At 36.1% G+C, this 20,303-nt stretch overlaps 4 protein-coding genes across 5 annotated transcripts; 3 read left to right on the top strand and 1 right to left on the bottom strand.

The window, feature by feature from the left end:
* The first annotated feature begins 2,621 nt into the window (after window positions 1-2,621).
* LOC120003467 (60S ribosomal protein L22-2-like) lies at window positions 2,622-5,742 on the top strand. Its single transcript, XM_038852470.1, has 2 exons — window positions 2,622-2,949; window positions 5,349-5,742. The coding sequence occupies exons 1-2, from the start codon at window positions 2,720-2,722 to the stop codon at window positions 5,491-5,493; spliced, it is 375 nt and encodes a 124-aa protein (XP_038708398.1). The 5' UTR covers window positions 2,622-2,719; the 3' UTR covers window positions 5,494-5,742.
* A 730-nt stretch (window positions 5,743-6,472) lies between these two features.
* Window positions 6,473-8,970, top strand: LOC120003343 (pentatricopeptide repeat-containing protein At3g62890). Of its 2 annotated transcripts, none has more exons than XM_038852296.1 (2): window positions 6,473-8,481; window positions 8,653-8,970. In XM_038852296.1, the coding sequence occupies exon 1, from the start codon at window positions 6,685-6,687 to the stop codon at window positions 8,395-8,397; it is 1,713 nt and encodes a 570-aa protein (XP_038708224.1). In that variant the 5' UTR covers window positions 6,473-6,684; the 3' UTR covers window positions 8,398-8,481; window positions 8,653-8,970. The 2 variants fall into 2 exon arrangements, with proteins under 2 accessions (XP_038708224.1, XP_038708223.1); XM_038852295.1 differs by having other exon boundaries at window positions 8,636-8,970.
* A 539-nt stretch (window positions 8,971-9,509) lies between these two features.
* On the bottom strand, window positions 9,510-12,912 carry LOC120003421 (U1 small nuclear ribonucleoprotein A). Its single transcript, XM_038852406.1, has 5 exons — window positions 12,718-12,912; window positions 12,464-12,636; window positions 11,366-11,459; window positions 10,819-10,904; window positions 9,510-10,111 (listed from the first exon to the last, which is right to left on the bottom strand). The coding sequence occupies exons 1-5, from the start codon at window positions 12,806-12,808 to the stop codon at window positions 9,815-9,817; spliced, it is 741 nt and encodes a 246-aa protein (XP_038708334.1). The 5' UTR covers window positions 12,809-12,912; the 3' UTR covers window positions 9,510-9,814.
* Window positions 12,913-18,328: 5,416 nt separating this feature from the next.
* LOC120003440 (protein SENESCENCE-ASSOCIATED GENE 21, mitochondrial-like) lies at window positions 18,329-19,016 on the top strand. The gene has a single exon (XM_038852432.1). It carries the CDS (start codon window positions 18,507-18,509, stop codon window positions 18,786-18,788), a length of 282 nt encoding a protein of 93 aa, XP_038708360.1. The 5' UTR covers window positions 18,329-18,506; the 3' UTR covers window positions 18,789-19,016.
* Window positions 19,017-20,303: the final 1,287 nt, after the last annotated feature.

Below are 20,303 nucleotides of genomic sequence, written 5' to 3'. Positions count from 1 at the left end.
AACTTTTTTCGATATGATGTTGCAGCACCATTTGAGCACTGGATGACAATGCCAGACATGGGTCTATTGATTGCTTCTGCATACAATGTGATATTGCATGTTCTTCATCATGCAGAGAGTTGGACATATCTACCACTACGTACAGCTCCTCCATCACCCTATCAGCGCGTTGCCATCGCTATAGGGCATGTAAATGGTAATCACTACGTCAAAGTTGGTTTGACAAGGAATTATCCAATGCCTCCCATCACACCTGAATGGGTTCACTGTAGGCATACTTGCGCAGCTGCATGGACGACTCCGTATGCAGAACGATTAGATGCGTACATGCACTCATATGGATTCATCAAATCTTCATCAGAAACTTTTATTTATGTGTTTGAATAAATTATTGTCCGTCTTACAAAATTATGAAATTAATATCAAAAAAAATATAATTTCTCTTTTCTTTACACAAAAATTAAAAAGAAAAATAATAATTAAAAAAAACCAAACATATTAATCAAAATCAAAGCATTTAAATTAATAAATGTATATGTATATATCTGTATATATATATATGTACGTAATATATATATATATATATATATGTACCTAATATATGTGTGTGTGATGGGACATGACATAAAAAAAAAAAAGACATGACATGACATGACATGACAATCTCGAGGAGGGGTTTAAAATACGGCGTTGCTATATTCACCCCCCAAAATTGCTTCTTACACCCCCATTGTTAGTATTAGGTAGCAGTCTTTTCACCTTTGTGTCAGAAAAAACGTTGGAATTGTTGATTTAATTAAAATACTCATAGATATAGACTCTCTCTCTCTATGCTCTTCTGCCTTGGAATTTGCCCCATCCCTTTTGTAACCTCCACTTGGGTTAAGAAATATATATATATATATATATATATATATATATATATATATTCCAATAGTCGAGTCATGTCACCACCATGTAAATTTCATTTTTAATGAAAAATACATCATTTAAATTTGTTATTTGAATATTTGACGACAACATTTTTTTTTTCTTTGGAAAACTATGAACTTCAATATATATCTTAAATGAATATTTTTTAATATTATTTTTTTGAACAAATTTAAAAATAAATATTTTGTCTAATCACTGTATCCTACCGATATAGGATACATAAGTATCCTATCGGTAGGATACATATGTTATCGGTAGGGTAGTCATATCATCATCAAAAAGTGTCAAATTTAAGGTCAAATCTACTTCTCTAGGCTTGACGATTTTATAATTCTTGTGACAAACAAACTTTAAGAGATACCAATACGTGAAATCACAACCATTTTATGAAAGATACTGTTTCATGAAAGATACTGTTTTATGAAAGATACAGTTTATGAAAGATACTGTTTTATGAAAGACATTGTTTTATGAAAGACACTGTTTATGAAATATATTGTTTTATGAAAGACAGTTTATGAAATATACTGTTTTATGAAAGACACTGTTTATGAATGATACTGTTTTATGAATGATATTGTTTATGCATGCAATTTGTTATTTATTTAATAATTTGAAGTATTTTGTTCATATAAGAATTTATGAATTAATATAACATAATTTCATTATTATTATAGGAAAGATAGAGAGAAAGTGGAGGTTGGTAGTTTGTGCTCAATGATTTTTTTATTTTTATTATAGGAGATATGGAGGGAAAGTGAATGTTGGTCATTCTCAAGAAATGGTGAAGCTTGTACCATTGTAAGTGTCTATGAACTACACACTTCAAAAGACATTGAGTGCACAAATTTTGAGACAATATCAAGTGTGTATCAAGGGCATCCATTGCGGATGCTCTTACCCTTTCGCGTTGTATTGAGAGTGAAATGAGCCTCTTGTAACTTAATTTTCAAACTCATTGTAGTGAAAAAGCTATTGAGTAAAAGTAAAATAATAACGTCGAATAAAAAAATTTATTCTGATTGTATTAATTATTATTGATGAATAAAAATAATTTATTTCATATATATACGTTATTACAACAATAAATGAATAAATATTAAATTATTATTTGTAATAGTTGTTAATTTACTTTAATATTTATTCAGAATGGATAATTAATTCATTATAATAATTACTAATTTATTATAGCAATTATTAATTTATTATAAGAATAATTTATTTATAAGTATAAATATTAATTTATAATTTTTATTAATTTAATTTAATAGTATGTTTTTGTTGTTTATTAACAATTTAATTTATTTCAAATAAATATTTCATTTAAATGTAAAGTTGATGGGTCTCATGATTTTAAAATAAATGAATAAAAAATTGTCTAAAGCATGTGGGACTCATGTCTAAGAAAGAATAAAAAAAATAAAAAGCTACCCCTCCTATGATGTCTTTTCATTAGGGGTGTAAAAAGTAAAAAGAGAGGGTGTTAATAGCATAACCTTAAAATAGGGGGTTTATATTTGTTCAAACCCCAATAACATTCTACATAGCGCCTTAGCTGGTAAAAAATAAAATAAAAATAAAAAGGTTAGAACTTAGAAGTTACTCTCTGTAGCAAATAAACGGTGACGTTTTAAACAAACTGTTGTTGAGCCCCCGGTCCAATCCAAAACCCTAAAAGCATAAGCTGGCGGCAGATCGCAAACATATTCACGGAAATACCACGGGCATTGGCGAGCTGTGCATCTGGGCTGATTGATTCTGTGACTGGAGGAGTAGGGAGAGCAAAATGAGTCGCGGTGCTGGAACAGGAGCGAAAGGGAAGAAGAAGGGAGCGACGTTCGTTATTGACTGCTCGAAGCCGGTGGAGGATAAGATCATGGACATTGCCTCACTGGAAAAGTTTCTTCAGGAGAGGATTAAGGTCGGCGGAAAGGCTGGTGCCCTCGGTGACGACATCACCGTGACACGAGAGAAGTCTAAGATCACAGTTACCTCCAGCAACGACTTCTCTAAGAGGTAGTCATTGGTTTATGTTTAATCACTTTTCCTCCTTGAGTTGTTGATTTTATGCAATTTTTATCAGTTTCAAGAATTCGTTCCTCGATTTAAGTTGTTTGGTTAGTTTCATGTAATTTTTCATCCTCGACGTGGTGCTTTGGTGAATTACATCTGGAAAATGGTTCTTAATCCTGCATTTGCATGTGATTCAATAATTTAAGTCTATACAATTATTCAATTTAGGGTCGAATGGTCCTAGGATAAGTGTTTGATACTCTTTCAATTCTCTGCCCCTTATGTGCCCACTATTACATCGTTTTCAGAAGGCTGTTTAACAGCCTGTTCAATCCAGTTTTATTTGGTATTTACATGGTTATATATGCCCACTGGGTCATTGGCTTCATGGTGGGATTTGGTTCCAATTTGTTTTCGGAATGTTTGTCATTTTCAATCATGATTGTTATATCTGAAGGAAGTATAGTATGAAGAGGAGACGGTTTACGCCCGACTCATTTAGCTTTTGAGGCTTCTAATACCCTATTTTTGTTGTTTAGTTTTATTTCTATTTTAAGTTTTCATTTTATTCTATTTCTTTTATTTCTTATTTCTTTAAGCATTTTCTATTTTCTATTTAGTTCTTTTTTAAAAAAAAATTCTAAACCCATGTCCAACCAAATTTTTGTCGGAAGCCCAATTCATTTTTAACCCAATTTATATTACTCATAACGCAAATTACCCATAACTCATTCGCCCATAAACTACAAGCCCAAATAAATCCAACCGAAGCACATTAACCCAAAAAAAGATGTTCTAAATAGGGGTCGGGTTGAATTTGTTTGGAAATTGGGCTTGTAGTTTATGGGTTCCTGGGGGCTGCTGTAGTAATAACTACAGCAGCCCCGCTGTAGCCCTTTTGGGCTTTAAAATATTTTTTATTTATTTTTAAAAAATTATATATGTGTAGTATTCGGTCTAACGATTCCAACGACATATTTTTTGTTCGAAACAAAAATCAAATTCATCGCGATCGAAACATCGAATGTTTTGAGTTTATATTCAACGGTTCAGAATTGTTATGCATTTTTCACGTTAAATTTGATTTTTGTTTCGAACAAAAAATATGTCGTTGGAATCGTTACTCCGAATACTACACATATATAATTTTTTAAAATAAAAATAAAAATATTTTGAAGCCCAAAAAGGGCTACAGCTGGGGCTGCTGTAGTTATTACTACAGCAGCCCCCGAGAACTCGTAGTTTATGGACTAGTGGGTTACAAGTGGTTTGGGTTATGAGTTAGAGTAATATAAGTTGGGTTAAAAATGAATTGGACTTTCAACAAAAATATGGTTGGACTTTAGTTTTGGGTTTTGAAATTTAATTTTTTTTAAAAAAATAAATAGAAAATGTTTAAATAAAATAAAAGTAAAAATATGACTTGGACAAAAATTGGGTATTACAAGGCTGAAGTTGTTAGATTGAATTTTACTTTCTTTGTCAACGCAGAAAGGATGTCAAGTGCAAAATCTATGTTCAGATATGCCAGTCCATTGGCCATTTGGAATTTTAGCCAAACCCAACATTTTTTCCCTTTTTCGTTCTGGGGTTGGCAGACTGTTGTTTCTTATCAATTTATTAGAGTGTGGAGTAATTGGAAGTGGTTCCTTAATTGACAAAGGGTTACAGATTGAGTGGTGAATATGGTTGCCACTGCTAGGCAAAGAGTTTGTTCTTCAATAATAGATTAATTTTATTGAGATATTTTTCGTCATCTTAAGCATTTGGTTTGAAATGAATATGGGAGTCCATGCTGGAAATTCAAGTCTGTGGATCTTCTTTTTTTTTTCTTCTGAGATTGCTGACATTATTGAGATGAATTGATGAAAGTTAGGATGTTGGATGCTCCATTCCTCTTCTTCTTCTTTTTTTACTTGGTTGTTTCATGTATCCCGGCATGGTTTGGGATAAGGCTTTGATGATGATGACAAGTGAGTTGTTTTCATGGTCATTTACTTGCTGCATCTCTTTTACGCGTTGATCTTAGTCATCCAAAAGATATGATAATATTTGAAATTTTGGGTTTTCTATGTTTACTTAAAGTTTCATTATATTCCCTATCTACTGCACCTTCAGTCTCCTAATGACTCATGATAGTTTATTTACTATCTAGGAAAACAATTGTCTTTTAACAATAGTAGGTAATCTTGTTTGTCTGGTATTATTGAAGATTGGCGTTGTGCCTTGACAATTTGGTTTTCATGCTCAATTCCTTGTAGTAGTGTAGACTTTTTGGAGGAAATCAATGTCTCAAGCTTGTAATGTTCTCTCTTTGAGGTTGCGAATTCGTGGCGCTTGTTTAATGAAATCTTCTTTTTTACTTTCGGAGAAAGATAGTTCAATCACTATATTTTTTGCAGATATCTTAAGTACTTGACTAAGAAATATTTGAAGAAACACAATGTGCGTGATTGGCTTCGGGTGATTTCCTCCAACAAAGATAGGAATGTTTACGAATTGCGGTACTTCAACATAGCTGAGAACGAAGGGGAAGAGGAAGAGTAGAGACCTAGCTCTGTATCTTATATTATCCATTTGGTTTACTTATTTTAAGCTTCTTTATATACTTTGCCTGTTAGACTACAGACTTGCTGCAGTTGTTTTCTGACCTTCCGTAATACATTATCTGCTGAAATTTTGGTAACTTAGAACGGTTGTTCTATTCTTGTAAGGGCAATTGGATGTGATGCAATTTCTTCCGCTTATGTTCACCTATTTTGCTTAGTTATACTTACAGTAAGGAATTGCATTCCATTGCATTTTCTGCTATAGATGTTATTCATGACAGGCCAAGTAGTTCTGGTGCCGTACTGCTTCTTCTCATTACTGTTCAATTTATAGCTAAGGTGGCTGTTTTGGTTCTTGGCAGGAAGTTTCTCCTGCTCCGGCAGGTGAACAGCCAATCTTTCTTTATGTTTCAATTCATAGACTTGTGACATGTAGTTTTCTATTGGATGTATCGTATCCTTATTGCAAGTGTGATATGCCTTGATCATTCTAGTTTACTGCAGAGGTGTTGAGTGAAAACTTGTTCCAGGGATTGAGATGATTCAATGTACATCAAACTCTACTCTGCTTTATAACCTTGATATGAAGTTGACATTGGTGTTAGTGTCACCTTGCACCGTGAAGAACTTTAGCTTTCCAAATTTAATCGTAGCTTTGAGAATGTGTTACTAAAAGGAACCGAAAGAACAGGAAACCTTGAGGAGTTAGTAAAAGAACACTTGACTAATAGTCTAGTGGTGTATCTCAACGTCAAATGAGAAATTTATGCGCATGAAGGCTTGGTAGCCCGAGAGGTGAGAAATTTATGTGCATGAAGGTGTAGTGGCCAGAGTTTAGGTCTAGCTCTGTATAAGATATCCAAATATTAAGTTGGTATAACAAAAATATAAAAATATAGTTAAGAGTAGTACATGAATTAAGTGGGTATAACAAAAATATAAAAATATGGGTAAGAGTAGTACATGAATTGTATAGGATCAATTTGGGCTCATATGACATGGATTCAGGATTGTAGCAAGTATCGTATCTACAAATATTTAAAGGCCGTTTGTTAGAAATTAGAATGCGATCCATTCGGCTTGAATCAAATATACGGTGGCTGCCCCTTTGTACACAGACCGCTCGACAAAATGCGCCAACGAAGAGCATTAATGGCGAGAAAATTTTCCGGCCATCAAGAATAACCAAATGCTGGCTCCTAGAAAGCTCATATCCTCTACGCACCCAACCCTTCATTTTGCGCACCCGACCCTCGAGTCCTTCATTTGGAACAACATCATACGAGCCCATGTTCAGTCCGCGGCTCGATCTGCGGCCTTAACTCCGGTCTCTGTCTACCGCCGTATGCGCTCCCATGGCGTCATACCTGACTTCCATACTTTCCCGTTCCTCATCCAGTGCTTTAATTCCCCGCCTCATCTTCTTCCCGGGAAACAAATCCACGCTCAAACCCTCTTCTTTGGGCTTGATTGCCACCAGTTTGTCCAGACATCTCTCATTAATATGTACTCCTGCTGTGGCAGATTGGACCTTGCCCATCAAGTGTTTGACGAGATTGTCCACCCTGATTTACCGTCCTGGAATTCCATCATTAATGCCAATGTTAAGGTGGGATTGGTTAGACTTGCACGGAATCTGTTCGATTTAATGCCTGAAAGAAACGTGATATCTTGGAGCTGTATGATTAATGGGCATGTGAGGTGTGGCGAGTACAAGGAGGCGCTTGCATTGTTTCGTGAAATGCAGATGTTGGAAGTGGACAGTGTTAGGCCTAATGAGTTTACCATGTCAGCTGTCCTTTCAGCTTGTGGGCGGTTAGGTGCACTTGACCAGGGGAAATGGGCTCATGCTTATATTGACAGAAGTGGCATGAAAATTGATGCGGTTCTGGGGACTGGTTTGATAGATATGTATGCAAAGTGTGGGAGTATTGAACGAGCAAGGTGGGTTTTTAACAATTTGGGTCTTAGCAGAGATGTGATGGCTTGGAGTGCAATGATTTCAGGATTCGCTATGCATGGTCGTGGACAGGAAAGTCTTCAATTGTTTTCAAAGATGAAAAAGATTGGGATGAGGCCTAATCATGTAACGTTTCTGGGTGTGCTTTGTGCTTGTGCCCACGGAGGTTTCGTGGGTGAAGGGAACGAGTATTTTAGGAGGATGACCGAGGAATATGGTCTTGCTCCTTTGATCCAACACTATGGTTGCATGGTTGATCTTTATGGTAGAGCTGGTCTCATTGAGGATGCATGGAATATAGTAAAATCCATGCCAATGGAGCCTGATGTGCTTGTTTGGGGAGCTCTTCTGAGTGGATCAAGGATGCATGGGGATATTGATTCGTGTGAGGCTGCACTCAAGAAACTTATTGAATTGGATCCGTCAAACAGTGGTGCCTATGTGCTTCTTTCTAATGTTTATGCAAAGATGGGTAGGTGGAAGGAAGTAAGGGATGTGAGAGACCTTATGGAGACAAAGGGGATAAAGAAAGTTCCTGGTTGTAGTTTAGTTGAGTTGGAAGGAATCCTTCATGAGTTTTTTGTTGGGGATGAGTCTCATCCTGAAAGCCAGGAAATATATATGATGCTTGATGAAATTATGAATAGGTTGAAGATAGACGGATATGTGGGAAATACGAGCGAGGTATTACTTGATTTGGAGGATGAAGGAAAGGAATTGGCCCTATCCCGTCATAGCGAAAAATTGGCTGTTGCCTTTTGCTTTCTAAAGACAAAACCAGGCACTTCAATAAGAATAGTTAAGAATCTTAGGATTTGCAGGGACTGTCATGTTGTTATGAAGATGATTTCTAGAGTGTTTAACCGGGAGATTGTTGTTAGAGATTGCAATCGGTTTCACCATTTCAGAGGGGGACTATGCTCTTGCAAAGATTACTGGTAAATGATCCAACTCTCAAGTGGAGCCGCATTCTTTTGGGACCAACCAAATAGTCTTTAGCACCATTCGAGCAAGGGAAAGGAAATGAGGTTACCTCCAATATCCAGCAAGTTTTCTATGCATTAGATACAATGCACTCTGTTGGAAACAAGTACCGTAGCTGGAATTGATCATAGAAAGCTTGCTTGATTAATTAGTTCATTATATTTGATTAATTAGTTCATTTTTTTCTTCATATTGACAGATTCTCATTGTTTCCAGGCCGTTGAAACTTGAATGTTCATCTCTGGTATATCAAGACTTGGTTCGTTCTCATCAATCCTTTCCCCGAAATGTATAATTTGGTCGCATATTCCTTGGTGAATGTTGTTTCGTTCGCAAATTTATAAATTTCGAAAAGCATGTCTTTGGTTAAGAACAAATTGTGCATTCGAAACCTGCTCGATTTGCACCCATAAGATTTTGTAATCTAGGTTTAGATGATGATGTTCTTTTAGTTTTCTTTTTGGATTTTTTTCCGAGCAACTGCATATTTATTTCAGAGTTTCGATGCTTAAATTCATTTTCGATTTAAAAGTGGCATTTTCGATTAGGAGTCGCATGTAGATTATGGTGAAAGATTTATATAGTTTATAACTGCATACTTGATCAGTTGATCTTCTTGAAGCAATTCGGAGCATTGATGGAAAAAAGACAAGAACTTCTTTATATTTGGTGATGCTGAGATTTAACATGTATTGAGAATGAAAAGTATATAGGGTGATCTTGTGGATGTAGAAAGCAACATGATAATGTGTGTATGCTTGGTGAACAAAAGAGTTTGTTCTTGAGAACCACAAATAACTCATATGACACTCACGTGTGTGGTATATCATAGAGGTTGAGTTTGAGCTTGCCCATCCCTGTAATCAAAAAAAGAAGAGCTTGTCCTTTTTTATAAAAAGGAAAGGGGAAATCATATACTAATTGCAATTGGACTAATCTTGCTAGAACTCAAAACTGCCTCTGTTGAAGGTTCACCCTTCACCAGATATCAGGAGGGATATCTTCTTCTTAGGGAGTGACATTCTCTTCAGGCATATCATTATACTGCTATATCATTTGAGAAAGAAGAATGCAGTCCATTTGGTTTGAGTTTACACAAGGCCAAATTTGGAAAATTAATTCTCCTTACACAATAATATAAGAAATCTATCAAATCTTAAAAGATTCACAGCACTACAAATTGTACTATAAACCAAATGATCGGAAAGTCACACAGCCAAGAAAAGCATCCTAGCTACGAGGATGCATTAGCAGTTCAAACCTCCTACAGAACAGATAGATACACCAAGAAGCAACAAAGCGGTGCACGGCTTTAACTGACAATCCTCAACTACAGCCACCTTCTTGCTTGAATCGCAAAACCAAAAATGTCTATCTATTTCTTGGCATAGGTTATTAACATTGGAGGGCACTGCTGGTTAATTTTAAAACCTTGGAGTGCCTGCATTGCTACAGTTGATTGCATCTCATTTTCATACTCTACAAAAGCAATTCCCGGTTTCGCTTCCACCATTCTAACCTCCTTGAAGCCAGGATACTGGCAGAACAGCATTTGCAGCATCAATGGAGTTGTCTCGTGAGGAAGATTCTGGATAAACAGTATGTTATTTGGTGGAGCTGGAGCCTCAGGGACCATGGATTTTGCACCGCCGGGGTAAGGAATCTGTGATAGCTACAACATTTTCAAAAAGAAAATAAATAGTTAGGAAAAAGCACTTAAGCAGTAACAAATAAGATATAAGGTTAAGGTAAGATCCAACAAAAGCGGCAACATTTGGAATCTACTCTTCCATTGCTACCCAAAGCAAATCAAGTTTCTGCAAATGAGTGCTTAAGTTGGTAAAATCTAGGCATGTACAGAGCAGTGCCCTGAGCACAATGTAAAAACATTCGAGGTAAAATATCCACAGGACTAGGATCCCCAAACTGATGGTTTGTTACTATTTGTAAATCATATTCCACGAAGCCGTTTTAATCAAGAACTTTGAGTATAGTCGTTCTTATCAATAATAATGTTCTCCTGTTTTTCATTTTTCTTGTTTATTTTGGTTCAAACCTTTCATTAAGTACTCTATTCAAGTATTGTGGTCAACTTTTTTTAGTTATTACATATCAGATTCTTTTCCAGCATTTAGCTTGTTATATTTGATGGTATAACCGTACAAGTCAACAATCCAACTTTTCAAAATTAGCTTAACATTATACCAAAGCAATTTCAGATCAGTCACAATAGAACTGCAGTTAAAGACAAACTAATAGCAGATGAACTAACTCATCCACATATAGCCACAAATAAACAATCTAGAAAAAAAAGAAAAAAAAAAGAAGCCAAATCGTAAAGAATTCAAAGGTGAGGCTAAGAATAGAAAACATGCTTACAGGAGGCATTCCACCATAGGCACCAGCATAAGCTGGGTTTACACCCACTCCTGCTTGATTATCATGCTGCTCCTTTTTCTTTTTACCTGTGACATTAGGGGAACATATATGCTGTCCAAATTAACAAATTATGTAACATGCAGCAAAACATGAAGAAACTTTCTTCCATTGTAGATAAAATCTTATATCTAAACTATAAAGGTCTATTTCTTTTCTTATTGACACAATAGGAATTATAAGCTGCTTAGTGTCAACTAATGATTGTGATTCCCCAAATGATAATTTGTTAAGATATCAGCAGGATCACAATGGGAATTTCACCTATGATAACAGCTACAGATGATTCATAGATGATTATGATCTTGGAATCCATTTGAAATATGCTTGAAGATTTGGCATGAAGGAAAAACATAGACTTGCAATGTACATTGTTAGACTGTTGCCACATCTACTGATTATACTCTTAACTTGAGAAATTGCCAAATTAGGTAGTCATAATCTGTTACAGTATTAATCGATCCTTTTGAATATAGAGAGAGTGATTTACCCCTATCTTCATGCTTCTTTCGTTTTTCTCGAGGGACAAAAGTGCCATCAGCCTTTGCTATGATGTCTGACTTAGTTTTTGCAAACTGTAATTTCTGCAAGAATTACGTAATTATACACGAACATCATTGGATATATTTCTAGAACATTGAAAACCAATGAAGGAGACTATACACATAGAGAAACACACATAAATATCAACTGAAACAAGCCAGGAAGTCCTAAGCTCAACCATAGTTGGAAAATTTTCAATAGATTGAAGGCAAATCATCAGGATGATAATATAATACATATTCATATTAGTTAATAAGTTGCTGCTGAGGAAGTAAGCAACATGGCGATTCATCTCATCAGAAATCCAAGGGCAACTCAATCTATAATTTACTGCCTGCCAGAGTTACATTATAAAAAGTTCAAAACCTTGAAACTTATCCCAAGACACACATCAAACAACAGGCCACAAGGTGCATTCACATCAGCATGTCAAAAGCACACTCTAAAATCTAAATACATGTTGCGACAGTAAATACTAATTGCAACAAATGACACCACATTCCCTATATTTGATACATAATATAAATCTCTAGAGAATAGCATTCAGACTCTATTTTCAAGCACATAAACTTGCATGATTCATCAAAATAAACATAGTAAACATGATTTAAAATTGCCAATGGATTTTACATAACAATCCTTGCTCATTGGATGCTAACCGGGTTTTGACCAAATGAATCAATGATTTAAAACAGAACCTTTCTGAACAAGCGTGACTAAAGCACTCACAAACAACCATAAAACAGTTTCAACGTGATTTCAATCACAGTTTCAACATGATTTCAATCAGGCATCAACTGACTTCTTATACTAACATGCTGCCTATAGGTTTCCACTAGAATGAACTGGTACCGACCAAACTTAACAAGGAAAAAAAAAATGTGGTCATCATTAAGGTTAAGAACGATTATCCACCTTTTGAGAAAATATCCTTTAGCAAGTAGGAATTTTTTTCCATTCTTATTACACAAATTGAAGAAAACAATTTCACTGATGCACGTAGATAACAAACAAATCCAGGAAGATAAAGAGTAAGGGTGCGTACCATAGGCTTGTCATAGAAGGGGAAGCCCTGCATTTGCCTAATCGCATTGGTTGCAGCACTAACGTCCTCAAAAACAACCCAAGCCTGCCCTTTATGCTTCAGTCTCTTAAATGCCAACACCTCCAGTATCTTCCCGAACTGGGAGAACACTGCGTGCAGCGATTTCTTCAACTCTATACACATCATCAAACCGTCAAATCTCATCTCAAACATTCACAAGAAACAGCAAAGCAGAAGATTCAGTGAGTAGATACCGTCAATTTTGATTTTCTCGTTGAGGTTGTTGATATATATGGTCATGTTTGGAGGAACCTCGGCCCCCGTGCCCGCATTAGCATCCGCCATAACTTCTACCTCTCTCTCTCTCTCCCTCCTCTCAAGTTACCAAACAGTGTAGCGAGGAACTGGACAATGGGGTTTTGATGCCCTAAAAATCCTAATTCAGTGCACAGAGGGTTTTTCATTTGTTCGTGTTTTCTAGAGACCTTTTTCTCTTTGGGCCGGGCCAGTAGGAACAAATGGGTTACGAGAGTGCCCAATGTTATAACTTTTGGGGTATATTCGTACTTGGGCCCCTTGGCCCAATGTTATGATTGTTCTATAATTTTCCCTCGTCAAGCTTTTCCCAAATACATGATACATCATACACACGGCTGCTCACACGCGCGGGATCCCTCATTTTCATTAATTTGTGGGATATGATTTTTAACCACAAGATTCATCCAACGCTCACAGGAGAGCATACCTCTGTACCCATTTTCAGACCCACTTCCATGACTCTAACCCGTTTTCATCACAGCTGCTCGTGCGAATCTCCATCTCGTTCCACTTTAATCTCCACCTGGTAGATCGTGCCCACCTTGACATTGTTATTCATCTGGTTCCTCCTCTTTCCCTTGCGGATAAGCCGAATCGACGTCATCCATATGAATCTTGCCCATGCGATAACCTATGGATCATTGGGGATTTTTGTGAAATTCAGAAATGGGTATTGTGCAAATCTGCAATTCTTACCTAGTTTAGATTTTTGGGATCATCATGGGTCGAAATCGAAGTCTTATGATAATTTCTTAGTTCAATTTGTAACGCAACTTCCTTCAAATGCAAACTACGTTGGTTTGAGAACTTTGCCAATTCTACAATTCCATGAGGTTTAGATTTTGGGGTTCCATCTGCAATTCCATGAGCTGTAGTTGTTTTGGAATTGAATATTAGTTGTTTTGCTTTTCCTATGTCAAATACCATGAGTACAAACCTAGTTCGTGGGTGTGTTCCTGGCAGTGTCGTCGACGCTAACCAAGATTGGTTGTTGTCAGCAACTTTGGTACCCAGTGTCGATAGTCAAGGTGGGCATACCAGATCGAGATCAAAGTGGAAATGGAGATTCAATGGGTGAGGATTCAAGTGAGAGTTGTGGCATAGGTTATTGCACGGGCATGAAAACGGGTTAGAAGCATGGAAGTGGGTCTCAAAATGGGTACAGAGGTATGCTCTCCTGTGAGCGTTGGATGAATCGTGTGGTTAAAAACCATATCCCACAAATTAATGAAAATGAGGGATCCCGCGTGTGAGCACCCGCGACATCATACATATGTTAATGTTTGTTTCAACTTTTACTGGTAGAATATATATTGCTTAATATGATGTGTGGTATTATATATTTTAGTTGTAACACAATGTAAAATGAATAATAAAATAAATAACAAATAATTTAAAAAATAATTATAAATATTTAAAATTAATACGTTCATATTTTTACTTAATTAAACAATAAATTAAATATTAATATTTAATAAATGAAAACAATTCGCTACATAATTATAGCAAAAATGTATTAAAACCATAATTAACAATTTACTACACTTCTCTACTACACTTCTCCACAGGGTTAATTTCGGCATTCCTTTAATAAGACAGATATATTGGTCATGAAATTTGAAATTGTCACAAAATTATTCATATGAGTACCATTTTGAAATAATGCTAACTTTATTGTCCCAAAATGGTCTTAAAAATACATACTACAAAATGATTGTTTGGTAAACAAATAACATTTATGCTACAAAGTTATTCAATATTGCGTTTATCAAAAAAAGAATTACTTAAGAATATTGCTTACCAAACCAACCTTACATTTGTGAAGCAAGACTACTGAAATTTGAAATCAAGAAAAGCGCTAGATAATGGAGCTTATAGCCCACATGTTTCCAAAAACTGGGCTGTGTTATTCGTAAGTCTCCTGATAATTGGGCCCATCACTAAAAACAATCAACAGTGGCCCATAAAAATTCCCTTGCAATAAAAAGAATGTTACAATTATTCCACCGCCGGGAGTTGAACCCGGAATTCATGCTGAAGAATTTGCCATTGTGCTACAGTGGATCTTACTTGTTTTGTTTGATAATTTAACTTATTTAAAGCGTAAATATTTGAAAGATTGCAATAGCAAACTTAAAAGTGATCGAGTTGGCCCAAGTTTACAGCCCAAGTCAAACAAACTTTTCGAGAAGAAGTAATATCGGCCCAAACGAGAGGTCATGTCGTGTAAGTCAAAGCCCATTTAGTGAATGGGCCTTCTGATTGGTCGTTCATGTGTTAGTGTAAGTAGACAAAATGGATCCGTAATCACGGGAAAAAGATTGACTTTGATGGTTGGGCAAGGGAGTCTCAGTTTCGAACCCGACGACTGTCAATGGACTGCTCAAGTTGCTCCTGCGGTGAGAGCGGATTGCCGATAGTCGGCCGGGGGACGGATTGGGAACGGCCCCTTCGGAGGTTTTCCTCGGGCGTCGAACAGTCAACTCAGAATTGGTACGAGAGTCGAACTATTTAAATAAAACAAGACATTGGCATGGTTTCTGCGGATATCATTATTACCAATATTTGTAGACAACAATAAGAGCCGCCTGCTATCAAATTTCACGGAAACAGATGGTAGACACACTGAACTACACAAATTAATTAGTATGTGGATGCCTGCGACAAGACAGCGTGGCATTGCTGGTGGCTACCTTAAACATAGGCAATCAGCAGAGCTGTATCTAGTTGTAATGTGTGTGCATGCAAGCATGCAAAATAGTCTAGATATTTTACGATTTTTTTGGCAGAAAAACCTAAGAGATTTCAAACAACTAGAGAATCCCAAACACTATAAAACCTAAAGAGAGACCCTTAATGTAAAGAACCAAATTCCACATCGGTTAGACTAAGATCTACTATGTAATTTATATGGGCAAAGTCTTCCCTCAACAATCAACTAGGCATTTTTGAGAATCTGGTTTACTTGGGCTTCGGTTCATGCTGTTGACTTAGAAAGAACAAATCGAGTCCCGTGCGGACTCGATTTATTCACGGGAATCAATAAATCTAAATGGGACAATATGATTGATATGTATGAGGGGTGAATTTTTGATACTTAATAATCTGACATTGTTTTGCAGAGCTCACAGGTTTGGGTGGGTATCTCTGTTTCTTCGAGGCTTTATGCCATTCCCTTCACAGCAATTCTGCACTAAATTTTTTAATAAAGGTCTTTTATGCCTTGTTTGTCCACCACTCCTGAATTTCGAATTTTGAAACAAAAGACAGAGTGCGGCGCAATTATGGCCACTCTTGATTACCAACCAAATCGTGAGGGAGAGAGCAAAAGAAGATAAACAAAGCTGCTGATTTAGGCAAACTTTGTTCAAGGAAAGCCCCAAACTTGTGCGGTGAAAGCGAAACGCAACAGCATGTCGAACGTGTTTGTTTGATTTACCCCGTCAACAATTCTGTCATTTTGTCTATGCATGCGTTTGGTAGCATGTTTCTACCTCTCGAACTAGCATGTTTGTACCTCTCCAACGTAATACTTTTGGCTTGAATGCACCACGAGTTAACATATAAAATTAATTTCAATTCTTAATCATTAACAATTCATTTTCCTAGGGACAACATTTTGTAGTAACTATGCAGTTAAATATGCTTCTGCTAGAGTATTATAGGGATGGGTGACCTCATGGAAATGTAAAGTTATGCGGACCCTATGTATCATGCATTATGGTAAAGCTACAGGGAGCTAGTTCTATTCTTGACACAATGCAATTGATCGTATTTTCAGTGTCAAAACACAATTTTTTTTTTCAATTTTGCTCTTGGTCATTTTTATTATTTCATTTATATTTTTACATAAAATAAATTAATCTAAAAATGGATTGATATAAATGTAAAATATCCAATTTTATTGTTACATCACCGCAATAATTTTAATGACCCGCCACATTTTTTTCAAGAGTAACTCACATCACCATAGTTTGGAATTCCCGTCAAAACAAAACACACACTAACAAATAACAAACCAACACTGTGTAAATAAGTTAATATTAAAAAAAAATTAAAATTTAAAAATTAGTGTTTTACATGTTTTAATTAATATATTCACTAAAATTTTTTAAATAACAAATAGCAAGACAAACACATCCTAAAACGTTATTGTAGACTTGTCGACGACGACTGCTCTCCATGACCAAGACTTTTCGCCAACCCTAATGGTCAAGTACTCCAGAACGATGAAGAAAAAGTATCCTCCAACTCCAAGCCGCCTCTCTGACTTTCGTGTATACGATGATGATGTGAGGTGCGACACAGTCAAACGTTCGACGACTACACATCTTTCCCGTCTCACGTCGGTTTCCTGACGCTCTCGCCGACCCTTCTTTCTGAATCTTTAAACCTGCACCGTTTGATCAAGGTGATCGTACTAGAGCCGTTCGTTTTTTTCTTTTAAGTTAAACACTTTTTTTTTTGTATGAGGAGGTATTACGAGTCTTCAACCAATGTAAACATGCCAATAATATTGTTTATTTTTGAGTTATTCGATTTCCGATGATACATGGGCTCTGGACTTTATTCCACTTTAACCTAATTATTAAGGACCGAAATCCATGTGTCAAAGTCCAACTCACTTGACTGGGAAACACCTTGTTGCATGCATGTTAAGGGTGTATTTTACCTGTATAAACCACTTGATTAGTGGAGTTTCAATTGATGTGGGACTTTTGAGTTATAACAAATTTTAAATACTTAAATCGTTTCACTCTTTACAAACACTTAATAAGTAAGTGTTGATGTGGAGAGTTTAATTTATATCTTTTAATTGGAAGGATTCATTTTTGGTTAACTTGATCACCCCTAAATAATTATGCGTCCATTTGGTTTGTAATTTTTTTTTGGTTTTTTGTTCTTCAATAATTTTTTATTGCTGCGACAATCTAAAGAGAGCAACAAAAAGTGTTTTAGAGGTTATTTTCTATTAGTTGGAAAAATGAAACAATTGCATGGAGCATTCTAGAGACCCTAATACGTATGGGTGACACAAATTCGGTGCAGGCCTAACAACATCACGTATTTATAAAATATTTACATGTTCGGATCTTAGTATGAGTTGGATTTCGGATGTACTTAATTGATAAAACCCGGATTGGTTTAAATCCAGACAAATAAATCGAACAATAATCTAATCCGGGTTAAGATCCGGACAAGTAAAATTTGTGTTTAGACCCGAATTCGATTTTAAACTGGTCAAAAATTTTGTGTTTGGATTCATATTTTGAACGTATAACTTATGTCTAAACTTTGTTTATTTCGGATAGGATAAATTCGATTATCCGGATAGAAGATTATTTTATCACCCCTAATAATACGTTTTGAAAAAAAGGGCAGATGACGTAAACGTCTTGACGTAAAAACGCCAGGTGGCAATAAAAACTGATTTGACGGAGTCGGCTTACCACCAAACGACGGAGTTTCCCTTCAACTCGCAAAGAATCACGCCTCTTCTCTTCAATTGTTTCCCACTCCATATAAACCCACCGCCCCCTCTCTTTCAAATCCATCTTCAGCAAACTTTTTCCAGAGAGAGAGAGGAGTCTTCAATACAAAGAAGATTTCTTTCTTTTCACTGCTGTAGAAAGATTTTTCGAAATCCGAGTTCTTGAAAATCGTTTCGATTGATCTAATCTTTCTACGGTGGTGAGAAGTCTTAATCCTCAAAATAAAATCCCAAATGGCTCGCTATTTCTCAAACGTTAAGGTTGTTTTCGATGTGATCTCTAAGGCTGTCGCGAGGAGAGGTTATGCTACGGCCGCGGCTCCCTCACAAGGACGAGTTGTGTCTAACGTGGCTGCAGCTGGTCCGAGAAGCAGCAGCGCACCTGCGATGGTGAAGAAGGAAGGGGAGAAGGTTTCGTGGGTGCCGGACCCCGTCACCGGTTACTACAGACCGGAGAGTGGTGCGGAGGAGATTGATGTGGCGGAGCTCCGTGCTTTGCTCCTTAAGAAGCATTAAAGACAGATTTGAACGAAGTCTGGCACTCTCATGCCGGGTTTCCATAGAAGGCCGTCGATGTGCGCTTTGAATTAAAATCAATGTAACATCAAAGGATTGATTTGGCTTTTCCTCCTCTGTTTTAGGCACCATTAGAGAGAGATTCTTGGGATGTAATTTTCGTTTTCACAGAATGAATAAAGAACAGTTACTTATTTATAATCAGAAGAGATTGTTTGTCGTTCTTTTATCTTGAAATTACATGTTCATGGGATTCATTTGATTGAAAAAACCGCAGATAATATGAACTTAAGCAATCACTCTGTTTCTATCCTTTCCTCTTTTAATACAAGCATAAAACAAAAGAGAGATTGAAGGTGAAGGTTAGCCTTTCCTTTGTTATGGCTTGTTTGTTTTCATCTTCCAAAAAGGCAAAAATAATGTATGGCTCCGGCTTCCTTGAGATTTCCATAAATTCTCTGCCTCTCCATTCTGGCCTAAGAAATTTATGGCTAATTGCCATGTGGAATGTTGGTGTAGGGGTAAAAAAAAGAAAAAAGGTTCCGAGTCGCTTTTGGGTCGGATAACATCTTGTGTTTATAAAATATTTATATGTTCGGACCCCAACTCATATTGGATTTCGAACGTACTTAATTAACAAAACCCGAGTTTGTTTAAAACTGGATAATAACGTAGTCCGGGTTAGGTTCAGACAAGTAAATCGAACAGTATTTTTATATTTAGACCCGAACCCAGTTTTAAATTATAAATTTTTTTGTATTTGTACCCAGATTTCAGACATATAATTTATGTTCAAATTTGATTTAATCCGAATTGAATAAATTCGGTCATACGAACCGAATAGAGTTTTGCCACCCCTCCTATCATGATGGTTGCTTGGATCTACTACCCCTCTGATTATTCAATGCATTGGATGAATTATTTGGTTCAATCATGAGAAGAGAGAATAATAGGCCGAAACAGTATGCAACACCAATGAAGATACTATATATTAATAAGAAAGATATAATAATATATGACGTTTGCATAGTTAGGCCAATTTTTGTCTCCTAATGATTTCTTTGATATTTTTTTTTTATATCTGAAAACATAATGTGGTATTCTTCTGGTATGTCCCAAATGCGGTGACTTGTTCAGCACTGATTCGTGTGGTGACAAGAACCTACGTAGTTTTGACTCGGAACCAGCAAACCAAATATGTGGGGAATTTATACATCCAATGGAACCTTTACAGCTAGACGTTGTTCATATTCAACACATAATTGCTTTTTTGAAGAAATAAAAAGAGACGAGGAACTCAATTTCGTTTAGACTTGACTTGAGCCCAATAATTTATCACTAATGGGAATCACGTGTAGTGTTAACTATTTTCAACTATAAACCATATATTAATTTGTGTTCAGACTTGTGAAATTAAAACCTTTAATTGGCCATTTGCCAAGTTGGAAACACAATTAATAGTTCAAGTGGCTTATTGGTAGGATCCAATGTCATTTAAGACTTAAGAGTTGGAGA

Source organism: Tripterygium wilfordii, chromosome 8, assembly GCF_013401445.1.
Source record: "Tripterygium wilfordii isolate XIE 37 chromosome 8, ASM1340144v1, whole genome shotgun sequence".
NCBI classification, from domain to species: Eukaryota; Viridiplantae; Streptophyta; class Magnoliopsida; order Celastrales; family Celastraceae; genus Tripterygium; species Tripterygium wilfordii.
This window is presented reverse-complemented; position numbering and strand designations above follow the sequence as displayed.

What these genes read in the sequence shown, in the direction of transcription:
- LOC120003467 (XM_038852470.1), top strand. Translation starts at nt 2,720, where the DNA reads ATGAGTCGCGGTGCTGGAACAGGAGCGAAAGGGAAGAAGAAGGGAGCG. An exon ending in AGCAACGACTTCTCTAAGAG is followed by an intron (nt 2,950 to 5,348) that starts GTAGTCATTGGT and finishes TATTTTTTGCAG; the next exon opens with ATATCTTAAGTACTTGACTA.
- LOC120003343 (XM_038852296.1), top strand. Translation starts at nt 6,685, where the DNA reads ATGCTGGCTCCTAGAAAGCTCATATCCTCTACGCACCCAACCCTTCAT.
- LOC120003421 (XM_038852406.1), bottom strand. Translation starts at nt 12,808, where the DNA reads ATGGCGGATGCTAATGCGGGCACGGGGGCCGAGGTTCCTCCAAACATG. An exon ending in CGAGAAAATCAAAATTGACG is followed by an intron (nt 12,637 to 12,717) that starts GTATCTACTCAC and finishes TGATGTGTATAG; the next exon opens with AGTTGAAGAAATCGCTGCAC. An exon ending in CCTTCTATGACAAGCCTATG is followed by an intron (nt 11,460 to 12,463) that starts GTACGCACCCTT and finishes TAATTCTTGCAG; the next exon opens with AAATTACAGTTTGCAAAAAC.
- LOC120003440 (XM_038852432.1), top strand. Translation starts at nt 18,507, where the DNA reads ATGGCTCGCTATTTCTCAAACGTTAAGGTTGTTTTCGATGTGATCTCT.